The sequence below is a fragment of the Galleria mellonella genome, unplaced genomic scaffold (assembly GCF_026898425.1).
Source record: "Galleria mellonella isolate WM207_F2 unplaced genomic scaffold, CSIRO_AGI_GalMel_v1 utg1267, whole genome shotgun sequence".
Classification (NCBI taxonomy): domain Eukaryota; kingdom Metazoa; phylum Arthropoda; class Insecta; order Lepidoptera; family Pyralidae; genus Galleria; species Galleria mellonella.
The window spans coordinates 1495655-1519403 of NW_026441987.1; the positions used below are offsets into that span (position 1 = coordinate 1495655).

Below are 23749 nucleotides of genomic sequence, written 5' to 3' on the forward strand. Positions count from 1 at the left end.
TTCAACCGTAAGAACCGATTAAGGGAGGATATGGGATGATTACAGCGTACAGAAGAATAACATCTCTGAGTCCTGCAGAAATGGCAACGCCTGTCAAGCGGGTATCATGGGCGAAACAGTATACTCAAAATGTCCATGGATTATGTTTAGCAAAGGACACTTTCCATCAGGCTGATACTTGGTGATTCACCGAAAAAATATTTATTTTTCAATTTGTTTTAAATTATTTATATTAATTTGTTTTTCTTTTCTTATCTTTTTGTTCTTATTAAATAACAAATTAATTAATTTTCTTAACACTATTCTTATAAGTATCAAACAGGCTACAAGGAGCGCTACCAGGTCGAGGTAGCACTTCTGGTACAGCGGCACTTGGAGCGCGGGCGAGCGCAGGTGCGGCGCGCCGCGCGTGCGCACCACGTGCTCCGCCCAGTGCACCAACTCTTTACCAGGTGACACGGGACGGTCGTGGTATATAAACGATAGCTCCTTCGCTCTTTTCGCGTAACTGAAAGAGAAAGGATTCATAAATTTTTAACATACTATGTGTACATTTTAAAATAATTACTACATTCAATGCCAACATCAGAGTGAATGTATTTGGATCTACAATCTACTAAGATCCTTAAGAATATGTGTAGACTGTTTAAATTCTTCAGCCTGTAAGAAAGTCATATAGGATGTAAGGATAGTAGTTGGAGAAACGAATGTGAAAAAATATCAAATGTTCATATATTGCATTATGTAATATTTTTATTGGATACACATCACATCTTCAATTTAAAAATTTAGGCTGAGATTGTATCTAACAATCTCCGAATCCCAAACAAGCGTTGTCCAACTGAGCTATCACCGTTCAGTATTTTTATTTCATACAAAGTCTTATCTATACTTATAATAAATCTGTAGAGAGGTCAATTCTGTACATGAAATACATTTCCAAAATAACTATCAGGGGGTGATTAGTGATCCATACTGATGCCAAAAATGCAATCAGTAAAATTTTTGTCTGTCTGTCTGTATGTTCGTTATAGAAACAAAATCTACTTGACGTATTTTAACGAAACTTGGTACAATTGTTCTTCATACTCTTGGGCAGGTGGTAGTATACTTTTCATCACGCTACGATCAATAGGAGCACAGCAGTGAAGGGAAATGTTAAACATGACCACCCGTGCGACGCCGGGACGGGCCGCTAGTATTGAGTAATTGAACCCAATTTATTTATATATATAATTAATTACCTGGGATCCTTAAGAATATCTATAATTGTTTCTTTAAGATCTTCTGCCACGTTAAATGTTAAATCAACTTTCTTAGCGAAACCTTTCTTCGTCATTCTGTCTACGTTGATAAATTGATCAGCGAATACTGGTATCCCTATCATGGGTTTCCCAAAGTGAACTGCCTCCGTCGTTGAAAGAAGACCACCGTGTGTTATAAAGAGAATGCAATTGGGGTGCGCTGGAAAAGATCAGAATATTTTAAACTAGGTTTCCGCTCTAGTTTTGCACGACTAGATAAATAGAAAGAGAAGTTAGTATTTTATACGTATTACATATGTCTTGGTTTTAATAGGCAAAATTTTCATATTTCGGGTAATATTATTGTGTTTTTCATAGATATCTCTGATTTTTTTTAGAATTATGTCTGTGTTACTGACTAATAATTAAAGTGAAATAACTTTTAAAAACAATTGAAAAGTTTTTAAGCTTATCTCTTACAAATAAAGATATAAAAAATCAAATCCTTCTTTCTTATAATCTGAAAACCGAATAGACTTGATATTATAGTGCTGTTCGTGTCTTAAAAAAATGTTTTACAAATAATTTTTACCTAAAATACTTTGTTGTGGAGCCCACTGTAATATATGGACATTATCGGGTAGACCAGGTAACGTTTCCTCAAATTTCCATAGCACAGTATATTCAAGTTCACCAAACATTTTCAAAAGTCCTTTTTTAATCTCATTCGGCATATCCTTGCTTTTCAAAATGGATCCCATGCTAAAATAAATCACGCCATTCTTTGCATTGTCTAATATTTGTTTCAGATCCTAAAAACACATAAACGACTTCATAATCCCATTATATTGCGGTAGTCGCCATGTTGTTCTAATACAGAATAGGCCACCGCTTCCTTTCCCGAGAGTTTTGTAAGAGGCAACTATAGTAACGTAATGGTCGAGGGACGGCAACAGCATTCCTCTTAAAGCACCAAACCCTGTGGTTGCCAACCCACCTGCCAAGCATTGCAACAACTGGCAAAACTTCCTAAGGAGGAAGCCTTTGATCTACAGTAGACAGTTAACGTCTGATGTGATTATTATATATATATATTTCATAAAACTATAAAATAAGTTAGAGTAATATAATTTTAACACAAAATCCACCTTTGGTAACGCAGTATTATTATAATCAATGTGGTATCCTCCGATAGGCTTGTAACTCTGCGGTAACCTTGTCGCTTGACCCAAAGATACATGCGAGTTACCTAATGTCAAGGATGCGTTGTATAAAATTTCATTATACGCTGGCAATGTCTTCCCTCTTTTCGCTAATATTGGTTTGAAAACATCCGTATATTGTTGTTCTTCAAGTCTATCCAAGTAACTGAAATAAAAGGAATATCTTTAACCATTTATACAACCTCTTAATTCTTTAAGATGGAGTTAAAGAAAAAAAACCACAAAATAAGAAGAAAATACAAAACCTACTTAAGTACTTACTTAAATATAACGGAAGATCTAACTACAAAATTGAATGCAATCGAGTAAGGAAAGAAATTTCTCAAAATATTCATAATACGTTTAGACTGTATAAAGATTGTATGAATAAAGGAAAAATGAGTATCCTACTTTGAAAAATAAGAGGGATTTTATATTTTGTTTATCAAAAAATTTTTTTTTACAACACAGGGGGCAAACGAGCATGCGGCTCTCCTGATGGTAAGTGACTACCGCCGCCCATGATCACCCACAACACCTACGGCATTGCAGGTGTGCTGCCGGCCTTTTAAAAATGAATATGCTCTTTTCTTGAAGGTTATGTTGTCGTATCGGTAATACAAATAGATGTACTAAAATCACATCATGAGCAATCTTAAAGTTAATGACCCAAGGAAAGATTGCTAGTAAAAGAAGTACCAAGACAAGAGGTGGCTAAATGGCTAAAGAACCTACTGAAGTCATTTGGCCACAGTATGTAGTATAATCCCGCACTTCAAAGCAGCGGCATCGAAAATAAACATTCCTCTGATGATGTCCACCCTTAGATAGGAGTAGAATTTCAAGAAAGTGGGGGAAAGGGATTCTCGGTAATACAGGCTACCAGATACGTTGCTAGCAATATACCCTATCGGGTCGACCTTCACGTGGTTCCTCTGAAAATCGTCGTGTTAAATTCTAAGTGTATTCATCACGATGGTCTAACTGACCTGCCTGGGAGGAAAGGGATTGTTAATAATGGAGACTAAGAATCCCATTGCTAGCAATATACCCAACCAGGTCGGCCTACATGCGAAACCTTCCCTTTCCCCCTGGAAACTATCATGGTTAATTCCTGATGAATTCATCATGATGGGCTAACTGGCCTGTTTTCATTCTCATCTATCATCCTTCACTGGTGCTCCGCCAGCGTATCCCGTTAGCGCAGGCGGGGTTACCATACCATTTTGACCCATCAAAAAAAAACTGACCTACCTTTTCATTCTCACCTATCATCTCTCACTGGTGCCCTGTCAGCGTATACCGTTAGCGCAGGCGGGGTTACCACTCCACTGACATCCATAAAAAAAAACATAATGTTCTTTGAATCTGTCTAAACAAAATACTAACAATAATTGTATTACTGTCATCGTAAGTTGATTTGTTAATTGTTGCACTCTCTCGTAGAAGCTGAAGGGGATAGAGCTGCTTGACTGAATATCAGGATTATAAGCTGGGTGAAGATTTTCGTCAATTAGCCTCGTGATGACCCAATGAGGTTCAACCGTTGATATCCATATATATGGGCATCCGAATACAGCAGCTATGCTAAAAGGTCCAAAAATTCAACACCGTTGAAAAAATCTTTATTGCAAAAAGAAAATATTTCATAGCACATAATTTAAATGGTGTATTTTACGAAATTTTCAATAAGGGCTTAGTGAGAAAAGCCCTAAAGAAACTAGATTAGTCTCTAGTTAATAATATAAAATTTTGGTATTATAAATATGTTTAGATACATAATAAAAAAAACACATCTAAACCGATTTTAATAATTCTTTTTGCGTTTGATGTAGGTAGTAAATAATAATTAATATTTAATTAATCAAATATAGTCATAATAATCAGAATGGCGCAGACCGTTTATGCTTTCAAAGTTTAAACAAAAAGATTATATAAAACAAACAGTTTTTTTATGCAGCTTAGAATGGCAAACAAGCTGACGGCCCGCCTGATGGAAAGTGGTAACCGTCGCTTATAGACATAAGGAGTACTATGAACATAGCAGAATATACTGTTTCGAATTCTATGATACCCCCATGCGTTGCCATTTCTGAGGACTCAGATGTTATTCCTCTGTACTTTGTAAATTCACTGCCATATACATCCTTCAAATCGAAACACAGCCATGCAAATACAACTGTTTTACGGTAGAAACACGAATGGGACAGAGGTACCCAAGCAAAAACCTTTTATACAAAGTCTCCCTCTGTTAAAAGGGTTTATTGTCGTATCAGTGCCATATTATTTTGTCTTTATTTTTATCTATTTTAATCTACAAAACATCTCATTGTTTATTAATGTATTTTGTCGATATTAAAATCTTTTTGTTGAACAAAATTTACTTAACTATTTACTTATTAATTTGTATAGTTTACAAAATAATTTAAAACTTACCCTATATGTGATTCTGTATAAAACCATTCCGGCATGTAGAGGTCAAATTGTTCATTGGGGTCGTTTAACAATCTCTGTACATTTTCACTCAATAATGTGTCCCTGTTTATACTTTTTACCATCTTGAAGAAAAATTTCCAATCTTTTAAATCTACTTCTTTTTCCATTATTGTTTTTATATTTATATTGTCTGTAAATATAAACATTTTTATTACGATACACAAACATGTTCTATATATATATATATATATATATATATATATATATATATAATTTATTTGTTTAAATTTTAATGCACAGTAAAATTCTATGTATATTTGGCAGACTTAACAACGGACGGTGTTCTCTACCAATCAACCATTGGGCAAACCGAGAAATAAATAGGCGATGCATAATTTAATAGAAGAATTATTTATCTAATAGTAAATAGAGTTTGTATTTCCAAAGTATAATATAAAATTAATAAATATTAAAATTAAAAGCTCACTTATCATTTTATTTGGACTAGGAATTTTGACGTATCTACGAATACATAATAGGTAGTATATGCTATTTCCGAGATTAGATCTTTCTAAGCCATGATAAGATTTAGCCTGAGCAAAAGATGCAAGAGCAGGCTGAGAAGAACGGGTAAGATACTTATCTTACCCGTTCTTCTCAGCCGAAATTGTATTCTGAACTTAGCGATAGAGTCACAAAGAAATTACTGTTCTAAAACGCTTGTAATTTAATTTACTTAAATAAAAAATATTTTTATTCATTTATAATTTTACCTTGCATAAGATTTATGTTAGCGGAAACATCAATTTGTCGCAGATTTGGTGGTGGATCGTTTATTGGATATGGTGTTATGTATGTTACCTAAAAATAATAAATAAATTAATTTAAATCATCCAAATAGACAACAACGAGATATAAAAAAAATATTGTAAAATTATTAAATAATGATAAAAAAACTATATAAAATAATTATCAAAACAAAATTTTATATATAGGATGGATTGTCAGTGAATATAATATATATTCATCATCATCATCATCATCATATCATGAATGCTGCTGCATGCAGAAATGCTGAACATAGGCCACCCCCATAAGGGGAGTTTTCTCAGTAGTTGCCACGCTTGGCAGGCGGGTTGGCAACCGCAGTTAGGTATTAATGATGTTTTAAGTAAGACACAGCAACCCTTCTCTCGACCATAAAATTCCCTTATTCTAGTCGCCTCTTAGGGTACTCAAGGGAATGGAAGGGGTAGCCCATTATATATCGGGACCACACTGCATATATATCTACTTATTTATAGGTAATACATATATACATACATATACATATATAAAGATTAAATTATAAATCAACAAACCTCATGTCCAGCTTTTAATAAATTCCTGACCACTCCATTACCAAGAATATTGTGACTCTTACTGGGCACAGGGAACGATACCAGTATCTTGTAACTTTCTGAGAAACTCGCCTTCAGGAAAATAAATATTAGAAAATATAATAATTTCTTCATTCTGTAAAAAAAAATTCTGTAAATATAGTAAAAAATGTATTTAATGGGTAAAAATTAAATAGTGACCCCGTCTCCGCTGTCGATATACACAGATGCAATGGGACTATTATACTATTAGACTACATTTCTAACAATACGCTATTTTAATTTTAATATATATTTATTTATATTAAAGTATAAATAAATATTAATATTAATTTAAATATATATTAATATTATAATAATATTTTATTTATTTTTATCATATCATACATATCAGACGAATATCTATTTTCAAATAGATAAATAGATAAACACTTTATTTGAACCATTTATGACATACGTAAATTAACAAATGAGTTCATACTATCAAATTAATTACACTTTTTTTAAATTGTTTATAATTACTCCTCTCCATCCAAAGGTTGCCTGGAAGAGATCGCTTGTAGCGATAAGGTCGCCCATTGTTTTCTCATTGTGATTATTTCTTGTAATTATTTATATTTATAATAAGTTTACTATTGTAATCTTTTGGAGGAAACTAAAGAGTATCTATCTATCTATCTATAAAACAAAAGATAGAAAACGAAAATATGTTTTCGCCATGAGCGTCGTAGTGACCCAAATAGACTACAGCTCAGTGATAGTTTTGTTTGAAAGCAAAGCACCGATTTTCAGCTGCAGCCTGAGGTTAGGCTACACGGACGCGTGCAACAAACCCAGAATGTAACCCTGTGTGACCAAATTAACAGTCAGAGATAAAATTGTATTATATAAATACATACTTATATAAATGATGCATAAACAATATATGGTAAAAGTCTGTTTTCCAATATTTATTTTTGGATAACAAACTTTTAATATATTCGTTATTGGATCAGCATACAGATATTCTAAAAAATCAAGAAAACAGAAACACTAAAAAACTAAGAAAATGACAATATTTTTGTAAGAAGTCTTAAAATATTATTAATTACTAAATGCTACTATACCATTGACGAATACTTGAATGACAAGCAGAATTTATCTTGTAATTTATAAATAAATAATTAATTATGAATTAATAATGATTTTAGACATAGCTAAAACTGACATTGCTGAAATTTTATTATTAAACTATTTATTAATTAATTTTACAATATGAATGTAAATAATTATAAACTACAGAATATATTAAATAACTATATAATACTAATAACAATTACGACATGAATAGATACACACCAATACTTAAATAATGAATAATAATAATAATAAGAAAATACGTACCTATCGTGATATAATTTATCTACTAAGTATATTATGGAATGCAATAGAAAATTAATAAATAAATATATTCTAAAAGTATTGCTATATATTAACCAGTCCTAGTATTTGCACATTTACAATGTTTGTTAGAATTACGATGGCGGAAGACATAACTGACATGACGTGCACTTTATTCAGTGTCTGCTTTATAATTTTAGATATTATAATTTGTATGTAGTAATACATAGCGACTACACATACAATGGATTCAAGGCAACATGTTGCAGCCAGTTCTAATTGTATTTAATTATGAATGAAGCTGCCAGACTGTACAGTAACGAATTCTAACTAATATAATAAACTACCTGATGCCCCCGACTTTGTACGCGTGGCATTTGTTATTCCTGTTTTATATGTATCGATATATGTACCTACCTATTTATTATATCTGGAAATATGGATCAAAATTAACAAATGACGTGTCGTTCTCACTCTTTGTCTTAGGCCAAAATGACTTTACTTAAGTAGGTTGTGTACTTTTTTTTTTATTGGATGAAAATGAAATGGTAACCCCGCCTGCACTAACGGGAGATGCTGGCGGGGCACCAGTGAATGGTGATCGCTGAGGATGAAAACAGGTCAGTTAGCCTATCATAATGCATTCATCTGGAATTAATCATGATAGTTTCCAGGGGGAACCGCGAGGAGGTGGGCCTGGTTAGGTATATTGCATGCAATGGGATTCTTAGTCTCCATTACTAACAATCCCTTTCCCCCCAGGTTGTGTACTAAGCTGTATAAGTTACTATAGTTTTTTAACTATCTCACTATATCTAACTATATTTAAAGAGTTCGCTCTTTAACTTTCCGTGATTAAAAGTGTAAAAAAAAACATGTTGACCGGGTTGTGTAAGGTACCACCTTGCAAAATTTTCATTTAAATCGGTCCAACAGTTTCGTTGATTAGCCCGTACAAACAGACAGAAAAACAAAAAATTTGATTAAAATGTGGATATGTTCTCTCGGTTTTTAACGTTTTTTTTTTCTATCTACAGACATTTGACCTCTACACTTTTATCAGATGGGACAGTTAATTTGTTTGTTAGCTCTTGGTGCTTTAAGAACTTAACTAGTAATCATGAAGTTTAACATACACTTATTATTCGAGATGAAGAAGGACATAGGATACTTTTTGTATCAAACAATCATTATCGCACAATTATATGGACGTAGTCAGTCAGGAACTAGAACTGTACGTATTTTAACATACGTTACGTATTTAAATTGGTCTTTTTTTACAGCCATCTCAATAGATGGCGTAATAATGTGATGAGTACATATTAATAACAGTGACCTTCCTTGATTGATATAAAATAGTTGTAGGTACAAATGCGTCAACAGTATCTATAATATTATCTATTACGTATGTACTAGGTATGACGATCACATCAAATATATAGGACAATCAAAATTAAAAGATTACTATTTACCTTTCAGATAAAGTTTAGGTAAATAATAATATAATAATTATTAATACAAAACAGGTACATACAGATGTTATACAAGTAAAATCAAAATTTACTATTAAACCTATTTAATTATTTTTTATTTAGATTTTTCTACAGTAAAACGGATTTTTTTCCAAAGTCACTTCAAAGTCACTATCAATTCCCGAAATGGTGCTTTAAGTTTCACCCTGTATACGACCATAAAATATTATTATTTTTTATATGTCCATATTTCCGTTGTTTTCGTTACGACAAATTATAATTAAATATATCTACTTAATACATATTTATCTAGATAAAAATTATGAGAATGTGTCTCAAAAAAATTAACATGAGACAAACAAGCATATGATATCGATTTAAAAATAATCATCAAATTTAATTAATCAGAATTCATCAATATAAAAAAACTATATGTAATTAAATACCTTATGCTTTTTGAAACTCGTTGATGTCCACTAAAAACCTTAGTTACATACTAAATGTAATTACATACATGTAATAAGGCACCTACTATTCTACATTGGCATATCTAGATAATTATATAACTAATATTTAAATATATAATCACAATACACTACAAAGAACGTCCAAAAATTAACACAATTTTCATATATCACAGTGATGCGACCATTTAAATGATACTTATCACAATGGACTTGCGTAATAAACGATTGCTTGTTGAAAAGTGAACACTGTGTCGCTCGACGGCGTCGGCAACGGGATACGATTTATTTTCGTCCATAAATGTCAATGTCAAATTTCAATTTATAGTCTATTTATTTATTTATTTAACTCTTTATTACATCAGAAATATAAATATAAACAATGGCATATAAACAAATCAAGTAAAACACAATAGCATAAAGTACAAATTAAAATATATGCATAAAGATACAAAAGGTGTTATCGCTAGGGCAATCTCTTACAGACAACCTTTGGTTAAAGGAGAACAGATAGAAGTGAGTAGGTGGCGCAAGAGTAAATTAATAATTTTTACGTGCATGAACGCAATGGAACCCAAAACAATGATTTTAAGTTACGTTAGTTTACGCTAATCTCAGAAACAGCTTAACCAATTTGAATGCGGTTTCCACTAATGTGTTGCAGTTTATTTCACTTAACATTTAGTGTTTGTTTTATTTTATTCGTTTCATTAATAACAAAGTTATATCAAACTAAAGGATCGCATAGAAAAAGCTATAAAATAACCGATCAGTTGAATTGGCTGAAACTTTGTGAAGGTAGGTTATGTATCATATTTTAACTCAGGATTGTATATACAGATTCACGCGGGCAGCGTCGCGGAAAACAACTAGAACAAAACTATAATACTATATAGTCTTTTAATAGAAGTTAACAAAAACGTACTTTTTTTACCGAAACCGTGTATGAAAAGACTAATGAATGGAGAAGCAGCGAAAGAGCCTTGTTTGAATCGAAGTATTTGGCGTTCCATTGTTTCTGCCTACCCTAATGGGAGACAGGCGTGACAGATATATAAAAACGTCAACAAACGTGTAACTTACCCATCCATAAGCCATTCTGCTGATGTCCAATAGGCGGTACAAATAAAAATCAACTAATTGATTGACTGTTTCGATTACTTATAATATATATATATATATATATATATATATATATATATATATATATATATATATATATATATATATATATATATATATATTATAGTAGTGTTTTCTATTTACCAGAAATATTATTATGTTGCATAATAAATAAGATGTTACAATTTATTTTCAACCGACTACCAAAAAAGGTGGTTCTCAATTCAGTTGTATTTTTTAAAATACTTTTTTTTATCTGAAAGGATATACTTACAGATTGGTCTCATAGAAATTTTATCAAAATAACTGGTTAATGATATTTAAATATATGCGTGTGCGTGTGCGTGTGCGTGTGCGTGTGCGTGTGCGTGTGCGTGTGCGTGTGCGTGTGCGTGTGTGTGCGTGTGCGTGTGCGTGTGCGTGTGCGTGTGCGTGTGCGTGTGCGTGTGCGTGTGCGTGTGCGTGTGCGTGTGCGTGTGTATATACCTGTAATTATTTATATTTATAATAAGTTTACTGTTGTAATCTTTTGGAGGAAACAATAAAGAGTATCTATCTATCTATCTTTTTCAATGATATATCGTTTTTAATATTATCTTTTTTAAAATTCCGTGTTAAAATATAGTATTTTAAGAGTGCGATAATATATAATTTTTATTATTTTCTTTACACACAATCGATCTTCGTTTGAGCTTTCTAAAACTAATTCTAAAGCAGTCAAGTCACCAAGAAGCAACAAACAAATAAACCTTTTTTAACATTAAATAAAAAGTACCACATTTCTAAAGAAATTATAAAAAAGAACGTTTAGTAAGAAACCTAATTATGCGGTTTCAATTTTCAATAAAAAAACCATTTTATCTTCTGTGTAAATATTCAAATTAATTTTATCCTAAAAAAAACTGTTTACAGACAGATTATTTTTAAGCATGGAACTTCAGCTCATGATTGCGAGCCTAACTAGTACATGACCGATTTTCCTTATTATTTTGTTTACTCATGTCTAGTTGACAAATATTTCAAGATAACTACTACATAGATACATCTACGAATATAACATTATATAATCACAGTATGTTAGCAATATCTGCCTGTAATTATTATTTTAAAATACATCAGGGGGCACGGCAGTGAACACGCCAAGCGAGCGCAGCCGTATCATCTCTTTCTCAAAGTAACTCACGGCACTTCTCTATAACCCATTGTGGATAAATCAAGAATTGTGATTTTTTAATAATCATAAGGAGATACTATAACTGGCTATATTGACAATGTACTTAATAACTATAGTTTATAAATTATGGCTAGTCAAAGTTCTTTAATTTTATCTCTGACACGCTTACCAGTGATCAATGTTCTAAGGTACTTCTATCATATCAGCCGTTATCTATCCACTGCTGACCTCCCTCCATAGACTTTCATCAGGAACAGGGTCGTTTCTTATGTCGGTTTACCATTGGGAGGATTTTGCCAGTAGCTACCACGCTTGGCAGAGGAATCTCCCTAGTTAAAACTAGAAATTATTCATATTATATATTATAATAGTTTGACTTTTGGTGATGTTTTAAGAGGTTTCAATCTAGGTCTCCTCGATTACTTGTATACTTGCACTTGTGAATTTATTAGGTACAGAGGAATAACATCTGAGTCCTCAGGAATGGCAACGCATGGGGGGTATCATGGGCAAAACAGTATACTCTGTTATGTGCATGGTACTGCTCATATCTATAGGCGACGGTTACCACTTTCCATCAAGTGGGCCGTCAGCTTGTTTGCCATTCTAAGTTGTATAAAAAAAAATAGTAATATGTCACTGGTATGCACCAAATAGCTGTGTAGTCCCGACAAAGAATAAGCCACCCCTTCCTGTCCCATAGGTATCGTAAGAACCGATTAAGGGAGAGCAAGGGATGATCAGCAGCGTCCCTATTAAAACATCTCTAAAATCTGACTGCAGTTGCCAATCCGCCTGTCAAGCGTGGCAACTATAGGCAAAACACCTCAAAAGGGGAGGATTATGTTTAGCAAAGGACAATTAAAGGCTGATACGGTGATTCACCGAATAAATATTTATTCTTTCTTTGTTTTAAATTATTTTATTCAATTCTGTTTCTTCTTGGTTACAGCTTTTTTCCTATTAAATAACAAATTAATTAATTTTCTTAACACTATTCTTATAAGTATGAAACAGGCTACAAGGAGCGCTACCAGGTCGAGGTAGCACTTCTGGTGCAGCGGCACGTGGAGCGCGGGCGAGCGCAGGTGAGGGGCGCCGCGCGTGCGCACCACGTGCTCCGCCCAGTGCACCAGCTCCGCGCCAGGGGTTGCTGGTCTGTCGTGGTATATAAACGATAGCTCCTTCGCTCTTTTCGCGTAACTGAGAATAAAAATTATTAGAATCATAATTATTTACATAGTATTATGCACTTCGGGATTGCCCAACTAGTTATGAACTCGACTGACAATTATTCTGGCCTCGTTAATATGGCTTCATAAACTTTTTAAATTTTTTTCATTTAAATTAAAATGCCAATGATTTTAATTCTACCCTGTACCAGTGACAGACTAAACCCTTCAGAGGCCCAGGGAGAAAAAGCTAAATATGTCTCCCAGTTAAAGAAATTTATCTAATTTTACAAGGTTTTTATTCAATTCACGTTTGTAATTATAAATATAAATGTTTATACATATAAGTATTTTTAGTTGAAATGAAGCAAATAGATCAAGAAAATGGACGTGTTTGGAGGCCCTCCAGAACAAAAAGGCCAGGGGCGATCCACTCCTTTCCTTAAATTGCGAGAAGACAACAAATCTGGCAATACTAACGCTTATAGTATCCTAAAGTTGAAAAGCAATGATGGCACGTTATTTCCAATGACATTTGTCAATTTTATAATTTTTAGACAATTTATTATTCATTATTTCATTGTTTCATACTTTTTCTGTATTATCTAAAAATTTTTTATGATACCATTCTATAATTTATGACATAAATAATATTCAACATGATGTAACATTGTTATGAATAAATAGATTTGAATTGAATCCATACCACCACCCAATTTTTTTACAAAGGCATTGAGGGGCAATGCCTTATCTTAAAATGAAAGGCCCAAGAAAATTAGACAGATTCGCTTTTTCGAAGTCACTTAATTATGGTTTCTACCCTACTAAAACGTTCTTTAAGCTAAAGCCCTACTTTAAACTTGGGTGCAACTACAGCCCTGTGCTAGAGACTGTAAGATTAAACATATACATACATACATATCTGTCACGCATGTCTCCCATTAGGGTAGGCAGAAACAATGGAACGCCAAATGCTTCGATTCAAACAAACCTCTTTCGCTTCTTCCACATTCATCAATCTTTTCATACACGCTCGCCGGTTACGGGTACTTTTAATTTGGCCCTTCTTCAGCACGTCACCAATTTGGTCGACATACGTCCATCTAGGGCGGCCCCTACCGACATCTCCATTCATTCTTGCTCGATAAATCTCTTTCGTAATTCTTCTTTCATCCATTCTCTCCAAATGATTAAACAATGGAAGAAACAAAGATTAAACAATGGAATCTAAATAATTGATACTTAAAAATTTACCTAGGATCTTTAAGAATATCTACAATAGTCTCTTTGAGATCTTCAGCTAGGGTAAATGATAAATCAACTTTCTTCGCAAAGCCCTTCTTCACCATTCTATCCACGTTAGTAAATTGATCAGCGAACGCTGGTATCCCTATTATGGGTTTCCCAAAGTGAATCGCCTCTGTCGTTGAAAGGAGACCGCCGTGTGTTATAAAGAGAATACAGTTGGGATGTGCTAGAAAAGATCAAAATATTTTGATTATAAAAATCGTATAAAATTAATTGATATAATGTTCTTTATGTATGTAGGCAACGATGACTACTTGAAGGTAGTTGGTCACTAAACAAAATTAGACACAAAGTACTAGATGGATATATAATTTAAGGGTACATAAAGTAAAATTTCTCAATTGGCGAGTAGTTATATTTATTTTTCACCGATATAGTAATAATTTATCATAATTTTTATCTTTATTCTTTTATATTGTACAATTTTGTAAAGAGACATATACTAACAAGAAACATCGTTATTGTATGGGTTATAATTAATAAGGCAAAAAATCACGTATTACCTGTCATTTTATATTTATACATAATAATAAAAATCACTCGCTAATTTAAAAATTTTACTTCAAATTATCTTTAATGGTAATATATTCAACAAAAACCACAAGTCTCGACTCCAGAGCCATCTAGTGTTTCGTGTCTAATTTTCTTTAGTGACCAACCACCTTAAGGTGGGTCATCAACTTGTAAACCACTCCGATTTGCATATAAAAAGGCTTATGTATATTTTTAAAAATTTTTTCAGAACGTAATTTTTTCTATATAATTACGCGAGTGTCAGCAATATCTTTCCAATTTTGAATTGATTTTGATAATTCTTATAAGTTTCAAGCAAAATGCTAGATTTTTAAAAAAATTACATTCACAGTCTAAATTCAAATATTTTAAATTCAAAATGTTTATAAGTCATCTCATCACCCATCTATGATTTAATTCGTTTTAAAATAAGAACAGTGAAGTTATATTAGTCATTATTAACTAACTGCAACTACAGACGCTGTTTTAAAAATAACAAAATTTATAATTATAGAAAATAAACTGCAATTAATTACCCAAAATACTCTGTTGTGGCGCCCACTGTATTATGTGCACATTACTCGGCAGATTGGGTAGCGCTTCCTCGAATTTCCACAATATAGTATATTTAAGTTCGCCAAATATTCTAAGCAACCCGGTCTTTATCTCATCCGGCATATCTTTGCTCTTCAAAATTGAACCCATACTAAAATATATCACACCATACTTTGCATTGTCCAATAACTGTTTTAAATCCTAAAATCATATGAAAGAATAAATGAAAATCTCTTTACAGAAATCGCATATTTCTGTAAAATGAAGATTCTTTCTTTCTTCTTTCTTTCTTCTTTCTCTCTTCTTTCTCTCTTCTTTCTCTCTTCTCTCTCTCTCTCTTCTTTCTCTCTTCTTTATCTCTTCTTTCTCTCTTCTTTCTTTCTTCTTTCTTTCTTCTTATTGTTCTCCTCAAATAAAGACTTGTTAAATTTATCACAATGAGCTAGCTGACCTGCTTTCATGGTCACCTATAATCACTCACTGATACCCCGTGAGCGTATACCGATAGCGCAGGCGGGGTTACCATTCCATTATAATCCCATAAAAAAATTGTACATTGTAATACCAATCATCATCATCATGATATCAGCCTTTAATTGTCCACTGCTGAACATAAGCCTCCACTTTGGCCAATTTTGCCAGTGATTGCCACGCATGGCAGGCGGATTGGCAAACGCAGTTATGCTTTAGAGTTGTTTTTAAAAGGACGCTGCTGCCCATCTCTCGCCCTGCCTTAATCACCTATTACAAAACCCAGAAAGGAAGGGGTGGACTATTCCATGCCAGGACCATACAAACTACCATGGATATAATAAAAGTAAAGTAATAATAGTGATCAAAATTGATGATGACATATATATGACTCTTTCCAGTTATACCATAAAATAAACAGATACCTCTGGTAATGATGTTTCTACGTCATCAATATGATATCCTCCGACAGACTTGTAATTCTGCGGTAACCTGGTCGCTTGTCCCAACGACACGTGTGAATTGCCTATTATTAGAGAGGCATTGTATAAAACTTCATTATATGGAGGTAGAACCTTCCCTCTCTTAGCTAGTAGTGGGCTAAATACGTCTGTATACGTTTTTTCTTCTATCCCGTTTGTATAACTGAAACGATAAAAGTGTTATATAGTGTATTTTACTAACCCTCTCTCTTGGGGGGGAAAGGGATCATTAGTAATGGAAACTGAGAATCCCATTGCTAGCAATATACCCAACCAGGTCGACCTCCTCGCGGTTCTCCCTGGAAACTATTATGGTTAATTCCTGATGAATTCATCATGATGGGCTAACTGGCCTGTTTTCATTCTCATCTATCACCCTTCACTAGTGCTCCGCCAGCGTATCCCGTTAGCACAGGCGGGGTTACCATACTATTTTCACCCATAAAAAAAACCCTCTCTTTTGAAGTCATTCACGTTAATCAGTTCATAAAATGGCCTATATCTTAAGTTAGTATATAACCTACTCTTGTGGAGGGGAGGTGATTATTTGTAATGAGGTCTAATAGCTCCATCGCAGTATACCCTTTCAGTATACTTATATAGCTAACAATATAGATAGATAGATAGATACTCTTTATTGTTTCCTCCAAAAGATTACAATAGTAAACTTATTATAAATATAAATAATTACAAGTAATAATCACAAGGAAAAAAAAATGGGCGACCTTATCGCTAAAAGCGATCTCTTCCAGGCAACCTTTGGATGGAGAGGAGTAATTATAAACAATTTGGTGGAAGGCACGATGAAAAATTTTGTTAGTTCTAAATATGGCAGATGTGATACATATAACATATAATATATACTAACAATATACCCTTTCAGGTCGACGTCCACGCGGTTCCCACTGGAAATTATCATAGTTAATTCTTGCCGAATTGCCAAGTAACCTGCATTCATTCTCACCTATCATCTTCCACAGGTGCCCCGTTAGCGTCAACTGATGGCGCGGGCGGGATTACCATTCCATTTTCACCCTTTAAAAAAACACCTACTCATGTGGGGGGGGAGGTGATTGTTTGTAATGGAGACTAGGGGCCCCATTGCTAGCAATATATCCAACCAGATTGACCTCCACGTTGGTCCCTCCTGGAAACCATCGTGCTGAATTCCAGGTGCATTCTTCACGATGGGCTAACTGACGTGCTTTCATTTTCACCTACTATCCCTCACTGGTGCCCCGCCAGCATATACCGTTAGCGCAGGCGGGGTTATCATTCCATTATCATCTACTAAAAAAACTCTGGTCTAAGATGCGAGATAATCACATTTAAATGTTTACAGTATCACTTTAAATTAACTTGGCAACTACTGGCAGAACACCCCCCCCCCCTCCCCCAAGGGAAGGATGATTATAGGCTGATATGATGATAACGATGACTTTAAATTAAGATTTATTACAAGATTACTTTTATAATTACATATAATAAGTATGTGCAAAGACAGTTTTTTTTTAAAACAAAAAATAAATACTAACTTACTAGCGGCTCATCCCAGCTTCGCACGGGTGGTCATTTTTTACGACATTTTAAAAAGTGGTTATTGTGACATAACGATAATAGTTGGACATATAGTGCCGCGAAGTTTTTTATAGTTATTGATATTTTCTTCAATATTGTAGAACATACTTTTGTTCTATCAATAGTTTCATACTAATAGATTCCGCAGCGCACGCGCCGAAAGATATTTTATAGCATTTTTTTTACACCTTGAGTTACGTTACTAAAGTTTTAGTAAGGACCCCTAATCTTTTCTAGCAATAATATATTTATTCTTCTATTATATTATATTATATTATATCTATTATATTTATTCTACATACATGAATGTAGCATTCTAATGGAGAAATAATTTTTGAAATCGGCAAAGTAGTTTTTGAGTTTATTCATTACAAGCATACACACAAAAATACAAATCTTTATCTTTATAATATTAGTGTAGATACCACTTTACCAAAGACGGTTTACCTCAAGCAAGCGGCCGGTCGTAAAACTATAACCTTTAGTAATATGGATGTTAGCACATGAAAACTTTTGGTTATCTGTAATAATTTGAATTTAATAAAAAATAAAATACTTATTCTTTTTCTAGATGTCAACAAGTCTTTTATTTCATAAAATTTAAAATATTAAAATAAAGCAAAATACAGCTAGAACACTAACAATGGATAAAACCACATTACGCTGACCCCAAATAATAATTGGGATAAGAATAGAAAAATGACGATGATTTACTTACAACACTTTTATTGCTGTCATCATGAGCTGGCTGGTTAACTGCAGCACGCGTTCGTAGAAACTAAAAGGAGGAGAGCTGCCTAACAACATGTCGGAGTTATAAGCCGGGTGTAGATATTCGTCGACTAGCCTCGTTATCACCCAGTGAGGCTCTATCGTTGAAACCCATATATACGGACAATCATACACGGCAGCTATCCTAAAAAGAAGAAACAGGAATTTGATACAATTCCCAACACACAAAACTAAATTGAATCAGTTACAAAAGGAAATCTTAAATAAATTAATTAAATTTTAATTAAAAACTTATAGAAATTTGATAGTATTTCTATATTTCTGTAGGATCAAACTATATAAGCATATCCTTTCCGAAAAAAAAATTTTCAAATCGATTTACAACTTTGTGAGTTATGAAAAAGTTACAAACATAAAAAATACAACCGAATTTAGAAACTCCTACTTTTAGAAGTCGGTTAAAAATAGACCTTACCCTATTTGGACCTCAGTAAAAAACCATTCCGTTATAAACAAATCAAATGTCTCGTTTGGATCATTTAGTAATCTCTGTACATTTACATTTGACAGGGTACCATTAGCCACTCGTGTTACTATGGCGAAAAATTGTCTCCAATCTTGTACATTTACCTCCTTTTGTAATATTGCTTTTAAATTGATAACATCTGTGAAAATATATACATAATTAAAAATGACTACTTAGCATTCTTCATTCATCACGTTTTTTAAGTTTTTTTATCGGATAAAAATGGAATGGACGAGACCATTAAACAAATCATCCCATCGTGACGAATTCCATAAGAAATAACCTATAGATAGGGTATATAGCTAGCAATGTTGATTTTAAACCCCATTACTAACAATATACTGAAAATGCCTGCCTCTCATCTTTTAAGTTAGTTAATATTATACCTAATATAATAGTTAAATTGAATAATACTAAGTTATCTAATGATTTTACCAATCTTAGAAGAATTATTCTAATATCTTTTCGAAGGTAGCAAGTTCGATTCCCGCACAATGCAAACATTTTATAACAACTTAAAATGTAATTTGTTCTTAAAACAATAATGTCTACAGGCGACGGTTACCACTATTCATCAGGTAGGCCGTCAGCTTGTTTGCCATTCTAAGTAGCATAAAACGAAATACAAAAAAAAACTTAGGATAATATAAATATATACGGACAAATCACACAGATTGAGCTAGCCCCAAAGTAGGTTCGAGACTTGTGTTATGGGATACTAATTCAACGATGCTATATTTATAATAGATACATATATAGATAAACATCGAAGACTTTAGGGCTTCAAATATATTGAAGCCCTAAAGTCTGACTTGGCTAGTTCTAAAAGCAGAAATTATTCATACCTGGGAAAGCATTCACATCACTAGATATATCAATTTGTCGGAGACTTGATGGTGGATTGTTTGCTGGATACGGTGTTATATATGTAACCTAGAAATAAAACAAATTTAATGCATGCAGCTGTCCATAGGCTGCACTAACCCTTTACCATCAGATGTATGGTTGTTTGCCACCTTCGTATATGCTATAAATCGTGCTATAAAAAAGTATAAATATAATTATTTTTTTATACTACTTAGAATGGCAAACAAGCTGACGGCCCACCTGATGGAAAGTGGTAATCGTCGCCTATAGACATAAGCAGTACCATGGACATAACAGAGTATACTGTTTCGCCCATGATACCCCTCATGCGTTGCCATTCCTGAGGACTCAGGTGTTGTTCCTCTGTACCCAGTAAATTCACGCCATATCCCACCCTTTAAACCGAAACACAGCCATGCAAACACAACTGCTTCACGGTTGAAACACGAATGGGACAGAGGTACCCAAGCAATCGACTTTTGTACAAAGTCTCCCTCTGGTAATTCACTTTCACTCAAGAACGACTCCAGTCTAAAAGATCCAGGAAGGAAGGAAGAAAAAGATTAGATGACGTAAAATTTGTACTACTAAGTATAATAAAGTGGAAGAGTTTAACAAAACAGTTTTTTAACGCACTAAATTCTAAAATTATAATAATATAAAAAAAATTTAATTAAAAAATATTATGATTTTTTTTGCATTTGATAACTCATTCCTTGGGAATGGTTATTATTTATTATTTAACATTATGCCATAATCTCATAACAATAAGGGCGAGGAATGGTCAGCAGCGTCCCTCTTAACACATCTCCAAAGCCTACCTGCGGTTGCCAATGCTAAGGTGGTGGCCTGCCAAACATGCCAACTACTGGCAAAACCTCTAAAGGGGAGGGTTATGTTTTAACAGTGAACAGGTAAAAGCTGATATGATGATCATGACGCTGATGATGCCGTAATGCCAAACGAGCCCACGGAATACAGCTAATTAGATAAAAGTAATAAAATGACATACCTCATGTCCAGCCTTCACCAGATGCCTGACCACTCCATCACCGAGAATCTTGTGACTCTTACTGGGCACAGGGAATGATACCAATATTTTGTAGCTTTCGGAGAAGCTCGCGTTCAGAAACACGAATATCAAGAAACATAACTTGTTCATTCTGCAAATTTAAAAAAAAAAAATTTTTTTGATATTATTGTACACCGCTCGACCCGCTGACACTGATGCTCCTTTCCACTTTGGGTGTTGCTGGAAGAGAACTCTATTAGAGTTAAGCTCGCCTTTGTACATTTGATTACCTCTATCATATTCTTTTAACTGGTGTGTACAATAAAGAATTAAAGAAATACATAAATTGTACTTGTATACTGGGGAGACCTCATAAGAATAATCTTTATTTTTATAGTATGGTTTAAAATAATGCGATACTATTATAATACTTTTTTCTTATCGATTGTCTTATAATTTTCTTTACTAATTTTTATTAATATTATAAATATAAATATGTGTGTCGAGATGTAACAAACAAACAATGTTTGTTACATCTCGAAGCTTTAACGGCTTAACCAATTTAATTTTAGAATAAATGTTTAGTTATTTGTTACACTAAAAAATAAAAAACAAAAATATTATCGAAGGAAAATGAAAATAACCCTTTCTATTATATAAAAGTCATCAAAATAAGATATACGAAATAGGAACATCTTGGATTATATAGATAGAGCATCGAGTCTAAAAAACGGGACAACTTTTTGTCAGCTAATTGTCAAATTAGCTGACTCGTTTTTTTATCAGTGTTCTATATACTTAAAAACATAATGTATCTTGGCCTATCTATATTTAATTATTTAATAAATAAAAACAATTTTTATGCATTCAAAAGATGCAAAAATTATAAAACTAAATAAATATAGATGTTATAAAAAAAAACTATTTATCACGTAAAATTATATGAAAAAGTTGACCCGCTTCTCTCAATGCGTTTGTATAAAAACACTCTATGTAATCTTAAAGCAAAATATTATTTACTTACTTACAAAAAAAAACTTAACCTACAATTAAATCAACAATTTAATAAAAAAAAAAAAAACTAAAAACAAACCTTTATAATTACTATACTTTATAAACACTAAACAATTAATGCACAATTAAGACATTTACTCACAATTTATAATAAATTAATCCACGTACATCGAATTATTTAAATTTATATAAACATATTACATTTATAGTCATAATGACTCGACTACTAATAATGTTATCTGTGTGACTTTGCGTAATTAGATACTGATTGTGCCAGTCAACGCTAGTAGGAGAATTTTAAGTATAGGTACTTCATACACCACTCAAACTGCCCTATAATAATAATCTGCAGATAATATCAACATATAAGGATTTCCTAAAATACAAATACAAATAAAACAAAAGGGTTCCCTCGAATTATGAAGAAATTATACATACTGGCTATTTCGTTCGCTTGGATTTCAGAAGTGGAGAAAGTATGACATAGATTACTTCTAGATGGGATATGAAGTTAAGACATACACCTGTATTTAAGTTAGACTTTCAGTAATACAATTGTGAAAACCGTATCCAATCGCGTGCTGTAATATTTGCGTGATACCAGAACAAACATACACATACATTGACAACCTAATAGTTTATAAGCACGGTTTGGTAGTTTTGTTTTTGATTCTTGTTTTGTATGTAGTTTTTATCATTCATTCTTTTTTGTAATAAAAATCAGCCTATTCTGTTTCACCTCTGTGAATGTTGAGTACAACTATAATTGGATTGCAAACTTATAATGCTATTGTCGTATTCTATTGTTAAAAGTTTTGTTTGTAATCTGTTGTTGTACCACAAAAATAAATAAATAGCATATAGATAGACAAAATTTCTAAAAAATATTATTTTGGCTTCTATTCCTCTTATAAAGAGCCTTCATATAAATTTTTCTTAAACATCTCCTATATGCAGACATCATCTAGTTACAATTTTATCATAATAGTAAGATAATAATAATATAATTATTAATATATATGTGATTTTAGTATGTATGTATATCAATAATTACTAATACCGCATTCGAGTATTCTGACACTTCCGTACGGTTGACTATGGGAGAGAATGCTTTTAGCATTAAGTCCGCCATGTACACATATTTGTACTAATAAATAAATAAATAAATAATTTATTAAATTATTTACATTAAAAACAACGTAATCATACTTTGTAACCAACATCAGTAGCATTACCAAACAGATCATCATCATCATCTGCTGCTGAACATAGGCCTCCTCCATAGGCTGCCATAAGGAACAGTCCTGAGCCATCTGCATCCACTGACTCCCTGCAATGCATTTGAGGTCGTCACTCCATTTAACAAAGAGTCATCTTACACTACGTTTAGCCGTACAGAGTCGCCACTCAAGAATCTTTCTTCCCCATCGGTTGTCAGTTCTCCGAGCTGTGTGACCAGCCTATTGCAACTTTATTACTAAAGAGATATGACATCATAACCTTCAAGAAAATAGTATATTATTTTTTGAAAGGCCGGCAGCAGACCTGCAATAATTTCTTCGGTGTTGTGGATGATCATACACGGCAATTGTCATTCAGATGAGCCACGTGCTCGTTCGATAATAAAGATTTCATACATTAATCGT

General features: G+C 32.9%; 2 protein-coding genes across 3 annotated transcripts; both read right to left on the minus strand.

Annotated features, from left to right (window-relative positions):
* Nucleotides 1–234: 234 nt before the first annotated feature.
* LOC113522294 (UDP-glycosyltransferase UGT5-like) lies at nucleotides 235–9941 on the minus strand (the record flags this gene model as incomplete). Its single annotated transcript, XM_052900619.1, has 9 exons — nucleotides 9560–9941; nucleotides 6244–6397; nucleotides 5656–5743; nucleotides 4883–5072; nucleotides 3836–4033; nucleotides 2393–2612; nucleotides 1837–2056; nucleotides 1245–1464; nucleotides 235–508 (listed from the first exon to the last, which is right to left on the minus strand). Coding segments are annotated over exons 2-9 (1563 nt in total), but the record flags the coding sequence as incomplete, so codon positions are not given.
* A 2827-nt stretch (nucleotides 9942–12768) lies between these two features.
* LOC113522404 (UDP-glucosyltransferase 2-like) lies at nucleotides 12769–22410 on the minus strand. Of its 2 annotated transcripts, none has more exons than XM_052900611.1 (9): nucleotides 22246–22410; nucleotides 21090–21240; nucleotides 20056–20143; nucleotides 19160–19349; nucleotides 18671–18868; nucleotides 16318–16537; nucleotides 15403–15622; nucleotides 14300–14519; nucleotides 12769–13076 (listed from the first exon to the last, which is right to left on the minus strand). In XM_052900611.1, exons 2-9 carry the CDS (start codon nucleotides 21237–21239, stop codon nucleotides 12800–12802), a joined length of 1563 nt encoding a protein of 520 aa, XP_052756571.1. In that variant the 5' UTR covers nucleotide 21240; nucleotides 22246–22410; the 3' UTR covers nucleotides 12769–12799. The 2 variants fall into 2 exon arrangements, with proteins under 2 accessions (XP_052756571.1, XP_052756565.1); XM_052900605.1 differs by having other exon boundaries at nucleotides 22183–22389.
* Between the last annotated feature and the right edge of the window lie 1339 nt (nucleotides 22411–23749).

Excerpts from the sequence above, each read along its gene's own strand:
- LOC113522404 (XM_052900611.1), bottom strand. The coding sequence starts at position 21,239 with ATGAACAAGTTATGTTTCTTGATATTCGTGTTTCTGAACGCGAGCTTC. Across the intron at positions 16,538-18,670 it reads ATGACAGCAATAAAAGTGTT|TTATACAAACGGGATAGAAG; the intron begins GTAAGTAAATCA and ends TTATCGTTTCAG. Across the intron at positions 15,623-16,317 it reads TAGAAACATCATTACCAGAG|GATTTAAAACAGTTATTGGA; the intron begins GTATCTGTTTAT and ends ATATGATTTTAG.